Source organism: Dasypus novemcinctus, chromosome 25 (genome assembly GCF_030445035.2).
Source record: "Dasypus novemcinctus isolate mDasNov1 chromosome 25, mDasNov1.1.hap2, whole genome shotgun sequence".
NCBI classification, from domain to species: domain Eukaryota; kingdom Metazoa; phylum Chordata; class Mammalia; order Cingulata; family Dasypodidae; genus Dasypus; species Dasypus novemcinctus.
This window is the reverse complement of record NC_080697.1, coordinates 19,640,451-19,661,093: the sequence shown is the minus strand read 5'-3', so window position 1 is coordinate 19,661,093 and position 20,643 is coordinate 19,640,451. Positions and strand designations below refer to the sequence as shown.

Below are 20,643 nucleotides of genomic sequence, written 5' to 3'. Positions count from 1 at the left end.
GTATAACACAGGAATCCAGTGGTGGAAGATGGACTGTGGTTACCAGAACAAATATGAGAACATTCTCTCATGGACTATAACAAATGTATTATAGTAATACACGATGTTAACAATTAGGTGGGTTGGGGGGAAATACTCTAAATGTAAATAACAATATTTTGATGATGCTATTTCTTAGTTTGTAACAAAAGTTTCACAACAATGCAAGATGTTGGTTTGGGAGCACTGTTTGATGATGTGCATGTTTGTTTTGTAAGTTTGAAACTTTTACTTACACATATTGTTTACGTATGTTCATGTATGAATGATATACGTCAATAAAATTTTATTTTTAAAAAACTCAGTAGTAACCAAAGTACTGTTTATACCTTAATCTGATAAAAGATGTTTTGGGGGAGGAGTATTTGATCAATTATATTTAGAATTGGTATTAGAAGATGATAAGCTAACCGACTTTTAGTTGATTTGAGTATCGTTTTAGAATTCTTCAAATAGTGCGCTTCTTTAGTTGCCTGGGCCCTGGGCAGACAGTTCCCACTCATTCGCTCTTGGGGTGCCACTGCACCTCACCTAATACACTCGGGATTCTTTGAGGGCAAGAGCTATTATTCTCTGTGCAACCCTCCAACCTCCGTATCAGCAGTTTAGCACAATGCCAGGCACCCAGTAGGCTCTCAACAAACGTTTATCAAGCAACCGAATTAATAAATGTAGGAGAGTAGTAGGGAGGCTTCAGTTGCAGGCAGTTAAATTTGGTGACGATTGACGTATCCTATGTGGAAAATAACCGCCTAGAAGGGTGACAGTCAGAAATGCAAATGAGACTAATTTTAAGACATCTGAGAGACCAAATTCACAGGGCTTGATCACTGATCAGAAGATGTGTTATCTATCTGTGTTGGAAGAGTGTTGCAGAGAGAAGAATCACAGATGACTTGGAACGTTCTAGCCCCCAAATAATATGAAATTGTATGATTTTAACTGACACAGGGAATGAAGACCGGGTTCTAGTTAACTGTGAGAATGCGGGAAAAGTGGAAGGGAGGAGCTAGTTCGCTTTGGGCTATGCTGAGCTTGAGGTACCAGATGGACAGCTACATGATGGTGTCTAGCAGAAAAGTGATAATATGGACTTATATATATATATAATTTTTGTTTAAAAGATATAATTGGCTCTTTAATAGTTTTCCATTGTCTTTTTTTTTTCAAATGGGAATACTGTTGCAGTTACTTTATCACTAAATAGGCTTTTGAGGAGAGCTGGAGACAAAACCACTATTTACAGCAGAATCCAAAAAGTACTTGAAAATGAGTTGTAGGAATACAACCCTCTTTTAAAATGGGAATTGCCTAAATTAGCTAATGGGAACCTTTGCTAGTTGTCGCCGAAATCCTTTGGCAAGCTGCGTCCCTCCGTTCCTCCTCCCCGATGCCAGGCAGGCGGAGATCTGTCAACTGTTGTCCTCGGCCGACAGCCCGAGCAGGAAAGCCGACACCCGCGCGGGAGGAGGGCCTGCTACTGGGAAAATAAGACAACGACAAGCTGGAGCAGGAGGAGCCCCGGACCGCCCCGCGTCCCGGGTCCCGCGCCATCCTGCCCCGAGCGCAGCCTCAGCAGCGACGCTTTCCCCCGCGTCGCCGCCCAGATTGCGTCAGGGCTGGAGGCGGGTCTCGCCCGGCTACGTCACTCGCCTGTGACTGCGCCTGCGCGGAACGCGGTGCCGCTGTCCGGAAGCTGCTGTGGGCTCCTGCGGCGGCTACCGCAGTCCTGGAGGTGGTGAGGACCCGTGGTCTGTCCGTTCTTGCCCTGCCTCGGGCGAGAGCCCTTTGAGGGAACCCGGTGCCTTTGTTGCGCGTCGTCGCCCAGAGACGCGCGGGATGGAGGAGGGTGCGAGGAGGCGCTGGGGAGAGTCCCCGGCACGGAGTCGCCTCCCGCGGCCGGAGCTTTGGGATCTGACTTGGCTCGTAGCGGGAGAGTCTTAGACCCCTGGCGCCGCGGGCGGCATCACTCTGGGCGGAGACCGGTGTCGCACGCGGGTGACCTGGGGATCGCTCTCTCGTCGCCCTGGTCGAAGTGCTCCCTGTCTCCAACTTCCAGGGAGCGCGCCTTTCCGACTGGGGAGCTGATTTTAGCGGAATCTGGGCAGAAACACAATTTAAAAATTTAGGTTGAACTCCGTCGGGGATTAGGGGCAGTGCCGTTTAGCGAGATCGTGGGGAAGTTCCCCGGCCAGACACAGAAGAGTTCCTCCCGTAAGCGTTTCATGCTGAGGAGGCCGGCGTTGGAAGACTATGTATTATTGATGAAAAAAAAGGGGCTGTCGCATCATATCAGAAGGTAATGCGATGGTTTTTAGGTGCGTATTAGTTCCAGAAGGAGGACAGGAAAGGAAGGCCGCCTGTATTGGATGCGATCCTACAGCCCTGATTTATAATACACTTACAGCACATTTCTGAACGTGTAAGTTGTTTCTTGTTCTCTGCCCCCCTCCCTTTTAAACCAATGGATATGATTTTGATATATTTTGTGATGAAAATTAGTATGCTGTTAATTTTACTAAGAGACAGCCAGGTTTTGATTTAAAAAAATTTTTTTTTACCTACTTATCCTAAAACTTTGGTTGATGATGTAACAAGTAAAACTGGTAAAATTTCCAGTCTCATTTTAATAATCCATATTTTCTCCCAGTTTAGGGTTTTTGCCTATGCTGTTTCCTCTACTTGAAACACTCTTCCTTCCCCTCCCTTTCTAATCTGGCCCCTACTTTACCCTTCAGCTCCAGATCAGATTTTACTGGGGAGATCTTGAAAATCCTTGACCAGATGCAATTCTGTGATACTTATACCGAGCCCCTCTAAGCTTCGTAGAATTTGTTTTTGTGACACTTGTTTTAAAATTGCCATTTTACATTTATTTTTCTGTTATTTGATCACTGCCCATCTTCCACTATGCAGGAATTAGGGTCTTAGTTGCCAAACACATAGTATGTACTCAGCAAATACTTTTTAAATGGTAGAATGAGTGAAATGGACTTCGAAACCAGGCAGCTGGGTTTGAATTCGAGTTCTGCCACTTAAGTTATTTGGGCAAGTTCTGGGAGTCTCATTTCTCTTTATTTGTAAAATGAAGAAAATATCAACTTATGTAGAGTGATGAAGATGCACCAGACAGCTGTACAAGTTGATATTTTCTTATATCAACTTACATTTCTGTGTTTCTTCATTTTACAAATAAGAGAACTTAGACTCCCAGAACTTGCCCAAATATTAAGTGCTTATATATTATATTGAGAGGGTGTTGAACTCTTGAGGGGCACCTCTGTATTGCCATTATGGTGATATTTTAATCATCATATTAGTTTACTAAGGCATGTTATGCTACTAGAGGCATATTTTATCAACAATAGATATATTACTGTCCACTTCCCTTTAGAAAAAACTAGTTTATATTAAAACTGCTAAAACTAAACACTAAACATAAAACAAATATTCTTTATTAAAAAGTTAACAGTCTTAATCACTGATTAATGGTTTATTTCAGTCCTTAATCACAGCCACAGCCCTTGAGTATGTCCCTTTGTAACAACTCATTCCATTTCTTCAGCAAATAATTGCCTATCTCCTATGTAGACGTGTAAATGACAGCAATCTCCAGATTTTCTTATTTATCTTATCTGCTGACTTACATGATTGCCACTTAATAAAAACTAAAGTGCAGCTTGATTAGTAACACCTTAGGCTGAGGATTAGAATTTATATTATTGAAATAGTCAGGAAAGAGATTGGAATTATTGTTGAGAAAAAAAAAGTAGTCTGAAAGGGTTGTTTGAAAGCCTGAAGTTTTAAAATGTATAGAAAACTCAATAGTAGAGTAATATTTCATAGCCTTGAGAGGAGTCTTAAATCCCTTTTGGAGAAAGGCAGGGAAATGAATAAGTGCTAATGTCCTGCCCACAATTTGGATTGATTCTACTGCTATGTACGTAGTGGTATACACATAGAAAGCTCCTCCCATTGATATCATTGTAACCTGAAGGGCAGGACACAAAAGCCAAAACTGGAGTCTTTATTTTATAATATTGTGCCAGTTTTCCATATCTTACATGAAAAAGCCAACTCCATGCTTTCCAAAGCTTCTACTGTTATAAAAAAAAATCTTGTATATAATTTTTATTATTAATATATTGTAAAGCAAAATAGAAAATATTAAATTATTTCCAGGAGTCAATGAAGTCTTGTAGCTTTACCTATTTATCAGTGTCCTCCAAACCATACTTTTAAATAAAAGAAACTATTAAATTAAAATATATATACAGAAAAGTACACTAAGTATGAGTATAGATCACAGTTTATTTTTTTATCCTCTCCCCCTTGTGGCTTTTTGCGTGCTGTCTGCTGTGTCCATTCGCTGTGCATTCTTCTGTGTCTGTATTAATTTTATTTCCCCTCCCTCCTTGCAGCTTACTTGCTGTCTGCTCTCTGTGTTCATTCACTGCGTGCTCTTCTGTGTTTTTGCTTGTCTTTTTTGTTGTGTCACCTTGCTGAGTCAGCTCTCCATGGTGCTTGCGGCCCTGTGGCTCTGCATCGCTTGGGGTCCAGCTGGCGGTCCACGGCGCTTGTGGGCCGGGTGGCTCTCCTCAGCGTGCAGGCGAGCCTGCCTTCACAAGGAGGCCCTGGGATGTGAACCCAGTGCCTCCCATATGGCAGACGGGAGCCCAACCGATTGAACCACAGCCGTTTCGCCCCGTTTCGCCACAGTGTATTTTTATAAACTGAACAAACCCATGTAACCATTATCAAGATTTAAGAAATATACTATTACAAGTCCCCCCAGCCTCTCCTCCCCAGTCACTACCACCAGCCCAAAGTAACCACTGTTCTGTAATACGTCACCATTGGTTTATTTTGGCTTTCAGCTTTTGTATAAATTAAAGCATTTGGTATATACTGTTTTGTGCCTGGCTTCTTTCCCTTAACCTTATAATTTTTAAACTATAATCTATATTGTATCAGGTAGCAGTAATTTATTCTCAGTATGAGAGTACCTCACAATTTCTTTATCTTACTGGTGATGGAAATTATGTATTGTTTCCAGTTTGAGGTTTTTATTAATAGTGTCACAGTGAACATTCTTGTATATATCTCTTGGTGCACAGGGATATACATTTCTTTTTATTATTTTCTTAGAGTAGAATTTCTGGATCTTAGAATTTGTGTACATTTAGTTTTAATAGATCTTAGATAACCCCTAAAGATAATCATGATTCTGACATTAGCACCATCAATTAGTTTGCCTGTGTTTTAACTTTATATAAAGGAATCATATAGTAGGTACTCTTGTGTCTGGTTACTTTTGTTCAACTTATGCTTGTGAGATTCATCTACTACATACAGTCGTAGTTCTTTCACTTTAGTTTCTATATAGTATTCCAAATAAATTCCCTTCCAATTTATGTATCCATTCTGCTGCCAGTGGACATTTGAGTTGGATATTAAGAATAGTGCTGCTCTGAACATTCTGGTACTTGTGTTTTGGTGCACATATGTACATGTTGGTGAGTGTATAGCTAGGACATAAATTGCTGGACCATAGGGTATATGTATATTCAGCTTCAGTAGAGAAGGCTAAATAGTTTTCCAAAGAGATTATACTAATTTACACTTTCTAAAAAAAGTTTCTTTGTCTTTATTTATTTTTAATGTTACATTAAAAAAATATGAGGTCCCCATATACCCTCCATCCCCCTCACCCCCTCCTCCCATAACAACAACCTCCTCCATCACCAATTTACACTTTCATCTGCAGTGTTTAAGATTTCCACCTGTTCTGCCTCTTCACCAATACTTGGTATTTTATCAGTTTGTACTGTTTTATTATTAATATTCTTTTATTTTTTATTATGGAAAGTTTCATACAGAATTGTATGAACTCCTATAGTCATTATCCAGTCCCAACAACCATCAACCCATTGTTAATTCTTTATTGCCTTGTGTAATTTAACATGTTCCTTTGGCCTCCGAATTTACTTTAAGTTGGTGGTTGCATCTAGAGCAGGTTTTGGCAAGTTTTTTTAGTAAAGAGTCAGGTAGTTCATATGGCTTTGTGAGCCACAGGGTCCCTCCATAGTTATTCAAGTCTGCAACTATAGTGTGAAAGCAGGCATTGAAAATACATAAATGAATGAGCATGGCTGTGTTCCATAAACCTATATTTACAAAAACAGGCAGCAGGCCCAGTTTGGCCTAGGGGCTGTCATTTGCTGACCCCTGATCTAGAAGTTTTATCAGATTTTAACCAACTTCAGATTTGATTTTTTCTTTCTTTTCTTTTCTAGAAAGATTGCTTTTTCCGAAAGGAAACAATATTTGTTTTGAAATCTTGGTTTCCATAGATTTTGTAAGTTTAGCTATTCTGTGGTTATATCTCTTTATGTTTTTTTTAAAAAGATTTATTTCTCCCCCACTCCCCAGTTGTCTGCTTTCTGTGTCTATTCGCTCTGTGTTCTTCTGTGACCGCTTCTATCCTTATCAGCGGCACCAGGAATCTGTGTTTCTTTTTGTTGCGTCACCTTGTTGGGTCAGCTCTCCTTGTGTGTGGCGCCGTTCTTGGGCAGGCTGCACTTTCTTTCGCGCTGGGAGGCTCTCCTTACGGGGCGCACTCCTTGCGCGTGGGGCTCCCCCGCGCGGGAGACACCCCTGCATGGCAGGCACTCCTTGCACGCATCAGCAGTGCGCGTGGGCCAGTTCCACACGGGTCAAGGAGTCCCGGGGTTTGAACCATGGACCTCCCATGTGGTAGGCGGATGCCCTATCCATTGGGCCAAGTCCACTTCCCTCTCTTTATGTTTTAAATTTGCATTTCCCTAGTGACTGCTAATGATGTTGAGCACTTTTTATTGATCTTTTTGATATCCTCTTCTGTGAAGTGCCTGTTGAGGGTTTTTGCCTATTTTTAAATTGAGTTGTTCCTTTTTATGTGTTAATAGCATAAACTCCTTCAATTTGTATTCACATTACAGAAATGATAATAACTTATAGTAGACACAAAAAGCAATACAATCAAAATTTAGGACTTTTGATAGTCAAAAACTCTTTATGTATGACCAATTAGTGAATTGGCCTCAACCAGTTCAATAGAAACAGAAATGTCTGTTTTTCATCCCAACTCAATTCATCATCCTAGATTCTCCATCTCATAATGGGAGCACCACCAAAATGGATACTTGTCCCCTTGATTCTAACAAATATCCATTATGTCACCATAGTCAAATTCTATCTACTAATTACCTTTTTTAACAAATCAATTTTGTTGATACATATTAAAACATATAATTCATTCAAAGTGTACAATCAATGGCACTTGGTATAATCACATAGTTGTGCATTCATCACGTCAATCATCAGCATTTTCATTATTTCCATAATAATAATAAACAAAAAAAGCAGACAAATTCTTTACCTCTCAATCTCTCTGTTTCCCCTGCTGTACATAGCTGCTATTTCTGGCTATCACTGCACAGTTATTTATTAAGCAGGTTTTTTTGTGATATATTCACGAACCCTACAATCTGTCTAAAGTGAATAGTCAATGGCTTTTAGTATAATCATAATGTAGTTCTCTTTTTAAAAGTGGCCATTCTGATAATTGTGAAATGATACCTCATTGTATTTTGCTTTTCATTTCCCTAATCATGAGTGATGTTGAACGTTTTTTTCATATTTTTTTTGCCATTTGTATTTCTTCTTTGGACAAATGTCTATTCAAGTCTTTTGCCCATTTTTTAGTTGGGTTGTTTATCTTTTTATTGTTGAGTTGTAACACCACTTTATATATTATGTATATTAAACCCTTGACATGTGATTTCCAAATATTTTCTCCCATTGAGTCAGCTGCCTTTTCACCCTTTTGACAAAGTCCTGTGAGGTACAAAAGTGTTTAATTTTGAGGAGGTCCCATTTACCTATTTTTCCTTTTGTTGTGTGTGTCTTGCATGTAAGGTCCAAGAAACCACCACCTACCACAAGGTTTTTAAGATGTTTCCCTATATTTTCTTCAGGTAGTTTTATGGTCCTGGCTTTTGTATTTAGGCCTTTGATCCATTTTGAGTTGATTTTTGTATAGGGAGTAAGATAGGGGGTCCTTTTTCAATCTTTTGGTTGTAGATATCCAGTTCTCACACACCATTTATTGAAGAGACAGTTTTGTCCCATTAACATGGACCTAGTAGATTTGTTGAAAACCAGTTGACTGTATAGGTAAGGGTTTATTTCTGGACCCTCAATTCTATTCCACTGATCAAGGTGTCCATCTGTATGCCACTGTAGCTTTGTATTATAATGTGTTTGAAGGACTAGCAGTGAAATTTCTCCCATGTCACTCTTCTTTTTTAGAATGCTTCCAGGTGCACTTTCCCTTCCAAATGAATTTGATCATTGTCTTTTCTATTTCTGTAAAGTAAGCTGTTGGAATTTTGATTGGTATTCCATTGAATCTATAAATAAGTTTGGGTAGGATTGACATTGTCACAATATTTAGTTTTCTAATCCATGAACATGGAATGTCTTTCCATTTGTTCAGGTCTTTATTGATTTCTTTTAGCATTGTTTTGTAGATTTCTGCATGTAGTCCCTGTACTTCTTTGGTTAAATTGATTCTTGGTTTTTGAGTCTTTTTGTTGCTATTTGTAAGTGGAATTTTTTTCCTGATTTCTTCCTCAGATTGTTCAATGCTGATATGTCTTGATCTTGTATCCTGCCACTTTGCTGAACTCATTTATTAGCTCAAGTAGCTTTGTCATAGACATTTCAGAATATTCTAAATATAGCATCTGCAAAAGGTGAGAGTTTTACTTCCTCTCTTCCTGTTTGGATGCCTTTAAATTTTTTTTCTTGTCTAATTGTGCTAGCTAGAACTTCTGGTACAATGTTGATTAACAGTGGTGGCAATGGGCATCCTTGTCTTGTTCCTGATCTTAGAGGGAAAGCTTTCAACTTTTCCCTATTGAATACAATGTTGGCTGTGGGATTTTCATATATGCTTTTTATCATATTGAGGAATTTTCCTTCTATTCCTGCCTTTTGAAGTTTTTATCAAGTAGGGATGCTGGATTTTGTTGAATGACTTTTCTTCATTGATTGAGATAATCATGTGGTTTTTTTTCCTTTACATTTGTTGATGTGGTTTATTACGTTGATTGATTTTCTTATGTTGAACCACACTTGCATACCAGGAATAAATTCCACTTGGCCGTGATATATAAGTCTTTGATATTCTGTTGGATTTGATTTGCAAATATTTTATTGAGAATTTTTGCATCTGTGTTTATTAGAGAAATTGGACTGTAATTTTCTTGTAGTATCTTTATCTGGCTTTGGTATTAGAGTGATGTTGGCTTCATAAAATGTGTTGGGTAATTTTCCCTCCTCTTCAATTTTTTTAGAAGAGTTTAAACAGGATTGGTGTTAGTTCTTTTTGAAATGCTTCGTAGAATTCTCCTGTGAAGCCATCTGGTCGTGGACTTTTCTCAGTTGGAAGATTTTTCATGGCAGATTCAATCTCTTTAGATGTGTTTGGTTTGTTCTTGTGTTTCTTGTAGCGTCAGTGTAGGTTGTTTGTGCATTTCTAGGAATATGTTCATTTCATCTAGGTTGTCTAGTTTATTGGCATACAGTTTCTCATAATGTCCTCTTATGATCCTTTTTATTTCTGTGGGGCCAGTCATAACTTCCCCTTTTTATTCTGATTCTATTCATTTGCATCTTCTCACTTCTTTTCTTAGTTAGGCTAGCTAGGGGTTTGTCAATTTTATTGATTTTCTCAAAGAACCAGCTTTCGATTTTGTTGATTTTCTCTATTTTGTGTGTGTATGTGTGCGCTCAATTTCATTTATTTCTGCTTTAATCTTTATTATTTCTTTCCTTCTCTTTGCTTTGGGATTGGTCTGCTGTTCTTTTTTTCATTTCTCTAGTTGTTCAGTTAAATATTTGAGTTTAGCTCTTCTTTTTTTTTAAAGACTTATTTTTATTTATCTCCCCCCCCACCAGCTGCTTGCTTGCTGTCTGCTCTGTGTCCATTTGCTGCACATTCTATATCTGTTTGTGTCTTTTTGTTGCATCATCTTGCTGCGCCAGCTCTATGCGGGTGCGGGCCAGCTTGCCTTCACAAGGAGGCCCAGGGGAGCAAATCCAGGGCCTCCTATATGGTAAACAGGAGCCCAATATTGAGCCACATCCATTTCCCTCTTTCTTCTTTTTTAATATAGGTTAAAAGACCGTGTTCACTGTATCCCATAAGTTGACAAATTGTGTTCTTGTTTTGATTTGTCTCAATATATTTACTGATTATCTTGCAATTTCTTCTTTGACTCACTGATTATTTAGGAGTATGTTGCTTAGCCTCTACACATTTGTGAGTTTACCTTTTTCCTGTCTGTTATTGATTTCCAATTTCATTCCATTATGATCTGAGAAGATATTTTTTATAATTCAATCTTTTTTATGTTTATTGAGAGCCACATTGTGACCTAACTATGGTCTATCCTGGAGAAAGATGAATGGGCACTTGAGAAGAATGTATAACCTGCTGAGTTTGGATGTTACCTTCTGTATATGTCTGTTAGGTCTAACTTGTTTCTCATATTGTTCAAGTTCTCTGTTTCCTTGTTGATCTTCTGTCTAGTTATTCTATCTAATTATGTGAGTGGCGTGTTGAAGTCTCCAACAATTATTGTAAAGATGTTTATTTCTCCCTTCGGTTTTGCCAGAGATTGTCTTACGTATTTTGGGGCACCCTGATTAGGTGAATAGATATTTATGACTGATACAGTTTCCTGGTGGATTGTCCCTTTTATTAATATATAATGGCCTTCTGTATCTTATAACTTTTTTGCATTTAAAGCCTGTTTTGTCCGATATTAGTATAGCTACCCCTGCTTTTTTTTGGTTACTATTTGTGTGAAGTATCTTTTCCCAACCTTTCACTTTCAGCCGGTTTGTATCCCTGAGTCTAAGGTGAGTCTCTTGGAAGCAGCATATGGATGGCTTATATATTTTTTAATTTATTCTGTCAGCCTGTATCTTTTGATTGGGGAGTTTAATCCATTCACATTCAATGATATTACTGTAAATGCATAATTTACTTCCACCATTTTATTCTTTGGTTTTCATATTTCATATATTTTCTTCTGTATTTTTAATTTTTTTGTTATCCTTTCTGCTACTTTCTACTGTACTCTCCTCCAAGCCTCTTTCTATTATCTTTTTTCTTTCATACTCTCAGCCTTTCTTTACTATTTCTTGCAAAAGAGAATTCTTTTTTTACAAACTTTCTTAGTTCCTGTTTGTGAATTTTTCATAGCTTACCTTCATATTTAAGGGACAGTTTTGCTGGATAAAGAATTCTCAGCTGGCAGTTTTTCTCTTTCAGTATCTCAATAGTATCATACCACTGTCTTCTCATCTCCATGGTATCTGATGAGAAATCTGTGCTAAGTCTTACTCTGAGTCCCTTGTATGTGATGGTTTCCTTCTCCCTTGCTGCTCTGAGACTTTTCTCTTTATCTTTGACATTTGACATTCTGACTAGTTTGTGCCTTGGAGTAGGGCTTTCTTGGAGTAGGATTTCTTTTTTTTTCCTTCTTGTCTTTCTCTTTTTTAGGAGGCACTGGGAACCAATCCCAGGCTCTTCGGTGTATGAGAGAGGCACTCAGTTACTTGAGCCATCTCACCTCCCTGGTCTGCTGTGTCTCTCACTGTCCCTCCTCTGCATCTCCCTTTGTTGCATCATCTTGCTGCGCCAGCTCTCCACGGCATGGGCTGCCACCTCTCTGTGGCATCGGCTGCCAGGCCTCAGTGGCACAGGCCAGCTTGCCTTCACCAGGAGGCCCCAGGAATTGAACCTGAGGCTTCCTATGTGGTAGGCAGGAGCCCAATCGCTTGAGTCACATCATTTCCCTATTTGGATTTATTCTGATTGGGGTATGGTGTGCTTCTTGGACATGTAAGTTCATTTTTTTCACAAGAGTTGGTAAATTTTTCGCTCTTATTTCTTCAAATATTCCTTCCACCCCTTTTCCTTTCTCTTCTCCTTCTGGAACTCCCAGACATGTATGTTGTATTTCATGTTGTCATTTAACTCCTTGAGCTCCTGTTCAATTTTTTCCATTCTTTTCTCTCTCTGTTCTTTTCTCTCATCAATTTCAACTGTTCTGTCTTTGGTATCACTTATTTCTTTTAATATTTTGAGTCTGCTATTTTACCCCTCCATGGCAATTTGATATTTATAAATTAAAAAAAGAGATATTATGTTTGTAAACTGGTCAGTTTTTCTGGGTGTGATACCCTTTGAATGTATTAGATTCAGCTGAGATGTCTGATTAAATTATATTAAGATCAGGGCTTTGGTCCAATCACATCATTAGAGTACAACTCAGCATTGAGTCCCAGCCCCCTTGGGCTGATAAAGCAGACTCTCACATGGAAGTAGACTCACAGGAGGAGATATGCAGGAAGAGGGAGAACTCCATAGACAGAGCAAGAGGCCCTGAGAAGAGAGATGAGCATGATAGCCTACAGCTGCAGTTGAGCCTGGAGAGAAATGAGTCCTGGGGAGAGAGGCAAGCCTTATGCCAGCCTACAGCTGAGAGTGGAAGAAACTGGGAACATGGGGCCTTAAGAGGAAGACTGAACCCTTGGAGAGACCAATGGCCATCTTTCTCCCACACATCATAGTAGTCTTTGGTGAGGCCTTGTGACTGTAAGCTTCTACCCCAAATAAGTACCCTTTATAAAAGCCACAGATTTCTGTACCTTTCATCAGCACCCCTTCGGCTGACTAATATAGCCTCTATGTGTTTTTTAACTCACCTATTGTGTCTTTCATTCTCATGCACTCTATTCAGGATTTCAAATTATTCTTTGTGCTCGCTAATTGTCTTCTTGATGCCATTTATCTCCTTAGCCATATTGTCTTTCAGCTCATTAATTTAATCTTGGAAATTTCTGTGCATCTCAGTACTCTCAAATCCTGCGTCTATTCTGGGGCTTTGATATATTCCTTTTCTTGGGCCATGTCTTCCATTTTCTTGGTGTGGCTTGTAATTTTTTGCTGGTATCTAGGCATCTGATTAGGATCTATCTTATATTCATCTAACATTCTCAGGCTTTTTTTTAAAAATCATTTTTACCATGTTGCATCCAGATTAATAATAATAAAACAATAACTAGTTCTTTTAGCACCAGGCACTGTTTCAAACACTTTATGTAGAGCAACTCATTCAGTCTCACAATATATTATTATTCCCATTTAACAACTGAAGAAACCAAGGCACTGAGAAATTAAGTAACTTGTACTGGGTCACACAGCTAATAAATGACAGCACCAGTATTTGAAATCAGAAACTATTTTCATGCTTTTTTTCTTTTAGAGTTATTTATTTATTTATTTATTCCCCCCTGTCCCTCCTCTCGCCCTGCTGTTTTTGCTGTCTGCGTTGTCTTCTCTTCTCATTTTCTCGCCTCTAGGATTCACTGGGATTGATCTTGGAGACCTTTGATGGGGAGAGAGGTTCCCTGTCAATTGTGCCACCTCAGTTTCTGGTTTCTGCTACGCTTCACCTTGACTCTCCCCTTGTCTCTTTTGATATGTCATCATCTTGCTGCATGACTCACTTGCACAGGGCACTGGCTCACCATGCAGGCAGGCTTTCTTTTCTTTTTCACCAGGAGGCCCCAGGGATTGAACCCAGGTCCTCCCATGTGGTAGGTGGAAGCTCTATCACTTGAGCCACATCCGCTGTTAGTTTTTTTTTTGTTTTTTTTTTTAGGTGGTACGGGAAACCGAACCCCAGACTCCCACGTGAGAAGCAGGCACTCAACTTCTTGAGGCACATCTGCTCCCAATAATTTTTTTTAATCTGGAAAAAAAAGAATGGGTTGGATCCATTATAGCTGAAATGGTAAGTCAAAAAGAAAGGTGCAGGAAAGTCCCCCTGTGCAGGAGTGCCAGCTGCCACTGAAAGCTGCCACAGCAAGATGACGTAACAAGAGACATAGAGAAAATAAGAAGACAAAGCACAACAGGGAGTTGAGGTGGCATAAGAGAGTAGTAATTGCCTCTCTCCCACTCCAGAAGGTCCAGGATCGGTTTCCAGAGCTGCCTAATGAGAATACAAACAGACATAGAAGAACACACAGTGAACAGACACAGAAGACAATTAGGGGAGTGGGGGGAATTGGGAGGGGGAGGGGAGAGAAATAAATAAATCTTTAAAAGAAAAAAAGAATAATATACTAAACATAAATTTCTGTCCATGTTCCTACCACTTTATTTCTGGTTACTGTTACCCTGGTTGATTACTGTTACTTTTGACCACTTAATTCCTCTCCTAAATGCCATCTCACCTTCTGGGCCTTCCCATTTCCAATCCATTCTTCTCACCTCTAGATTAATCTCCTTAAAATAAAGCTCTGGTATATTCACTCTCCTGCTGAAAACCAGTCAGGAGCTTTCGAGTTCAAGGCTATTGTTGACCTTCAGAATCCATCATCTACCTGCCTTCCACTTTAGTTCTTTATGTAACCTGCTTATAGTCTTGCCAGCTAAAATGATGGCAAAGGAATTAAAAAAGGTATTAAACCACAAAGAGAATGGAAAAATAGACAATGGCTAATAAAATATTTTAACAATTTTTAACAAATTTTGCAAACAGCCTATCAGAAGAGGAATGGATACAATGGGATACAATTATTCAGTAGTTTAAATAAATGTACTATATCTTCATCAGTGAATCTCAAAGATATGATGCTTAGTGAAAAAGCAGGTTGTGAAAACATGTATTGAATGGTCACGTATGTAAAATTTAAAACTACACAAAATAGTACCATGTATTGTTTGTAGCTATATACATATATTATAAAAATATAAAAGTACTTGGAAATGTTACCAACTTCAGGATAATGTTTATCTCTGAGGAGAGAAGAGGAGGAGAAGGAAGTATAGGGAAATAAGTTTGGTTGTCCAGCCTGGTTAATGGCTGGGCTCCATAATAGCCAAATGACTGGCTAATTTATTTAAACTTTCTGGGCCTCAGTCTCCTCATGTATTAAATAGGAATAATAACAGTACCTATTCCATAGGACTGTTGGGAATTAAATGAAGCAATTAATGTAAATGCTTGGTACATAGTAAGATTTAAGTGTTCTTATTTTCATCCTTAGTATTCTTTCTCTCCTTTTTCCTTTTTCCCACCTGTTTAAAATCTACTTTCTCTTCAAAGCCTAGATCAACTCATCTCCTCCATGGAATATCCCTTAATCATCTATCTGGAAGATTATCATCTTCCTCTGAATTACTGAACCACTTTCTTTTTCCTTACTTGGTTTCTTGATTCAAGAAACATTTATTAAGGTCCTTCTATGTGCCATACACTGCTAAGACAAAAATGCATTCTACATTTAAAGGAGCTTTCAATTTAGAAGAGAAGATAGGCTTATAAACAGTTATCGGAAAGAGTCAGAAGTGTGAAACACCATGGGTACAGAATTGGGTAAAAAAAGTAAGCATGAGGAAAATGGCTGTGGCTCAATCAGTTGGGCTCCCGCCTGCCATATGGGAAGCCCTAGGTTTGTGTCCCGGGGCATCCTTTTGAAGGAAGGCTTGCCCGCGTGCTGCAGAGAGCCCCTGGCCCGCAAGCGCCGTGGAAAGCTGACTCAGCAAGGTGATGTAACAAAAAAGGGAGACAAATAAAAACACAGAAGAGTGCCCAGCAAATGGACATAGAGCAAACAACAAGCAAGTGGGGGGATAAATAAAAATAAATACACACAGAAGAATGCACAGTGAATGGACACAGAGCAGACAGCAAGCAAGCTGCAAGCGGGGGCAGGGGATAAAAAAATAGTAAGCTTGAAAAGATGAAGCTGAAAGCAGTCATGAGGGGCTAGATAATGAAGAATGTATGTGTATCAACTTAGGATGTATGGACATTATCTTGTAGATATTGGGAAAAAATTGATGTGTTTTTACATAGAGGAGAAGAATGTCCACATGTCTGTTTTAGAATACTTTTGGTGAAAGAATGGAGGCTAGAAGACTACTTAGAAAGCTATTGTTATATTTCAGTAAGATATGTTATATTTCAATAAGATCAAGATGAAATCTTGATCTAAGACAGTGGCAGGTGGGTGAATTTGAGAAAAACTTGAGGTACATTTGTGAGACAGAATCACTTTAGTCAAACAAAAGCATCAAAACCCCACAGATTCTCAAAAGAGAATCAAGGTAAAGAAAATGACTCCAACTTTCTGGTTTGAGTGACTAGATTAATATTAATGTTGTTAACAGAGGCTAGAGCATTTAAGAAGATTAGCAGGTTTCTTGGTTACCTAATTTTGGTCTTTGTCAATAATATATAAAACTGTAGTCTGAGAACCAGTTTATGGGAAGTGGATGTGGCTCAAGCAGTTGGGCTCCCATCTACCCTATGGGAGGTCCAGGGTTTGATTCCCAGGCCCTCTTGGTCAAGGAAAGCTGACCCGCGCAGAGTGCTGGCCTGTCTGTCATATTGGCCCGAGTGGAATGCTGGCGCATGTAGGAGTGACTGGAGTACTGGCTTGCAGGGCAAGCTGGCCCGAGTGGAAAGCTGGCACAGCAAGATGATGCAACAAAAAGAGACACAGAAGAGAGACAATAAGATGCGGCATACCAGGGAGCTGAGGTGGCGCAAAAGATTGAGCATGTCTTTTCCACTCTGGAAGGTCCTGGGATCGATTCTCAGTGCTGCCTAAGGAGAAGACAAGCAGACACAGAATAATGCACAGCAAAAGGATACAGAGCACACAACAGGCGGGGGGAGGGGGGAGGCAATAAATCTTTTTTTTTTGAAAGAACCATTTTATGTCTATCATATTGACTCTTTGATTCAGTCTTTGAGGTCTCTACTTGGATCTCTAATAGGCATCTTAAACTCATAATGCCTAAATCTGAATCCTTCATTATTTCTCCCCAAATATGCTTCAATAGTCTTCCTCATTTTAGTAAAATGACATCCCCATTTTTTCAGTAGTATAGGCTAAAAACTTTGGATCAGTCCTTGACCATCCTCTTTCTTTCATATTACATAGCCTAATAAGCCTAAGTCTAATTGGCTCTACTTTCAAAATATATACCACGTCTCACCCCATCTACTGCAATTTGCTATTGCAAGCCACCATCATCCTTTCTTGTCCTCTATTCTACAGATAGAAATTAAAAAACAAGTCTGATTACCTCATTCTTTAAAATGCTTCAGCAACTTTTTTGTTGCGTAAAGCTAAAGCCCTTACATTGGCCTGTAAGATTTTGCCATAATATGTCTCTCCCCCATCCTCACCACATCCCCACCAACTGAGACCTTTCTCTCTTACCATTTCCCCTCTTTTTCCTCCACTGAAGCAACAGTGGCCTCACTTTTTCAGACTCACAGAGTATCCTTTTGCCTCAGAGAACTTATATTTGCTTTTCCCTCTTCCCTGAGGAAGCACACTTTGTGAATTTCTACTGGGCATACTCAACATTTTCTTCAGGTCTCGTCACTGACCATCCTATGTATAAAATAGCACCTCCTCCCCTTGCCTTGCCATCTTTTTTTCCTCTTATTCTGGTTTATAGCTCTTGGTATCACTAGTCACCACTGACACATATTTATTTGAATTTTGTTTAATGTCTATCCCTTCTTAATGTAAGTTCTGGGAAGCAGATTTGACCCAACAAATAGGGTGTCCACCTACCACATGGGAGGTCCAAGGTTCAAACCCGGGGCCTCCTGACCCATGTGGTGAGCTGGCCACGCAGTGCTGATGCACGCAAGGAGTGCCGTGCCACGCAGGGGTGTTTCCCACATAGGGGAGCCCCATGCGCAAGGAGTGCGCCCTGTAAGGATCGCTGCCCAGCGCGATAAAAGTGTAGCCTGCCCAGGAATGGCGCTGCACACATGGAGAACTGATACAGCAAGATGATGCAACAAAAAGAGACACGGATTCCGGGTGCCACTGACAAGAGTACAGGCGGACACAGAAGAACATGCAGCGAATGGACACAGAGAGCAGACAATTCGGGGTGGGGCAGGGAAGGGGAGAGAAATTTTAAAATAAATAAATCTTTTTTTTTTTTTTAAAGAATGTAAGTTCCCATTATATCTTTACCACCTAGCAAAATGCTTAACACACAGGAGGTCACAAATATTTGGTGAATGAATTAATGATAATGACCCTTGGACTATAATATTTTTAAAACAAACTGTAGGATAATTTATCATTTAGTAATATATTGATGTGCTAACAACTCAGCTCTCTGGAGTTATCCATCAATAAACATTATTTTATATTTTGACCAGATTTATTTTTTTAAATAATGTTTTATTTGAAAATTTCAGCCATTTATTTTCTCACTGAACTTAGTATTTCTTATGAGTACAGTACCGTACTCTGCAATTGGATGAAGAATAAAGAAGAAAAAAGGAACATGGGCCTTGCATTCTGGAGGCCTCTAAAATTATTATTCAAGACCTTTCTTTTAAACATAAAAAATTAAAACATATTTGAGATGTGAATTTCTGCTGCCAAAAGTTCAGATAAAACATTTGAACTTTATACATATGTGTGTCACCTGTATATATGTATGTATATACATATTGCTAGAGAAAAAATCCTGTATTATTACTGTTGCCAAGTACAAGATATGCCATTACAATTTTCACATCTGGTCAAGCACTATAACAAATTGTATAATAATAAACATGCTTTTGAAAACAGTAAAATTATAGTTAATAGTACTACTATATTCTTTAAAAATGAGAAATACTTTAACTGGATAATTGCTTTCCAAAATTGCACCATTTCACTACAATAAGAAAAGAAAACCTATGTTTATATTTGCTTTATTTAAACAGAACTCAGTCCACTTCTCTTTTTCCCCTCACAGGTAGCTTTGGATATGTTAAATCCCCAAGTTGCTCTGCCTGTTTTATACCCATGTCTTAAAACAGGGTGGTATATGTGCTATATATCTAGCAAAGTGAGTAATACTGTTTTTCTTTGTAATGTGGTTTTAAAATACTCTTATTTTGCCTAAGTACCCAACTAAATAGTTCATTTTGTAATTGAGTGAGGCATATATGTCATCAAGTAAAAGTGTTATAAAAGGACATATGCCCAAAATTCAATTAAACTGCTATTTAAATTGTCCTTTACATAAATGGTAGTACATGACACATATTTCTTCTGACAATTTGGGAGAAAATTTTTAAAAGTGTAATGTGAACAATAAAGTTAAATTATGGCCTTTTGTATTTTTTTACTTAGTTTCTGTGAAATTGCTTATTATGTGCCTTTCATTTTTACTTTTCCCCCTCTTGATTTAACTATAGCATTTAAATTTGGGTAAGAGGTATAATCAACTTAAATATAAAATTATTTTAGTAGAAAGTTAAAGTGATTTTTTTTACTTTTCTGGAAGCATCACATGGGTTATTGAACTATTAGATGGAATTCACATCATGAACCTGCTCTTTCATGGAAAGATAAGCAAAGTCGTTATGAGAGATTGGTTGATTTGCCTTGCAAAACATAAAAATGGAATTTTAGGTCAAAAAGTAGAATCTACAAACAACAAACATTTACAATTACATTCTCCAAAGAAAAATTGGAGTTGAGGATGAGCTATTTCAAGAAATGACAGTGGTGAGCTTCAATTGTATTTTATGCATGCATTTGCAATAATAAATGGGGAATGGGTTCCTGAGTGTATTAAACAATAAATTATAAAAATATTCCCTAGGGATTTATTTTTTCCTATAGAAATTGAAATATAGTATTTAATTCTGTTAAATTAAAATCTCTAAGGGACAGAATAATGAATTTTCTTGCCTTTTATATAAACTCTGATACCTATGAAGAAATGAGATTCTTATAGTATTCATATTTTACTTCTCTCTAAGGAGGGGCTCAGCTTGTGAAATACTTTAAATATACTAAGGAATGTTTTAAATTTAGATCAGTGATTATTACTGAAGGGAATGAATGTAATAGAACCTAATATGCAAATACTCCAAAAACAACTTCTGAGATGCTACAGGAATTCTTCAAAGAACTAAATTTAAGTTCTTGTTGAATGCACACATTATTTAGGCCATGAACAAGTTTTCTTATATCCATTGATTTATGATATGGACTTATCCATTAGATTATAAAATCATACGTTTATCATGTAATCATTGACAAATTGTTCTATAAAGTAACTGGCAGAGCAGCTCCGAAACAAATACTAGGGAAAAAAAATGGGAAAAAAAGGGCAGTAATTTGTATTTTGACAGTTTTTGTGAACAAATTATAAAATATTTTACATAGAGTATATATTTTGTTCTATGCCAGAAGAATCACATTCTGATTTTCCATATGGCTCATTTTTGTATATTGCTAGACCTATACACTGGCAAACTGGTCATAGAGGTGAGTAATGTTTTTAGGCCATATTAAATGGTATTTTTCTTCTAATTATTGTAATAATCTTACTTCTTTTCTCCCCCTTTATTGGCTTTTCTTGTCAAGTTGAGGAAGTTCAAACTATATAATTGGGAACTCCAGATGACAGCAACTGTTTTGAAGACT

At 38.3% G+C, this 20,643-nt stretch overlaps 1 protein-coding gene across 1 annotated transcript; it reads left to right on the top strand.

Moving 5' to 3' along the window:
* The first annotated feature begins 1,362 nt into the window (after positions 1-1,362).
* Positions 1,363-20,492, top strand: TRMT61B (tRNA methyltransferase 61B). The gene is given in 7 exon segments (XM_058287836.1): positions 1,363-1,690; positions 1,783-2,340; positions 13,824-13,826; positions 18,927-19,009; positions 19,011-19,051; positions 19,493-19,683; positions 20,356-20,492. Coding segments are annotated over 7 exon segments (1,341 nt in total).
* The last annotated feature ends 151 nt before the right edge of the window (positions 20,493-20,643 follow it).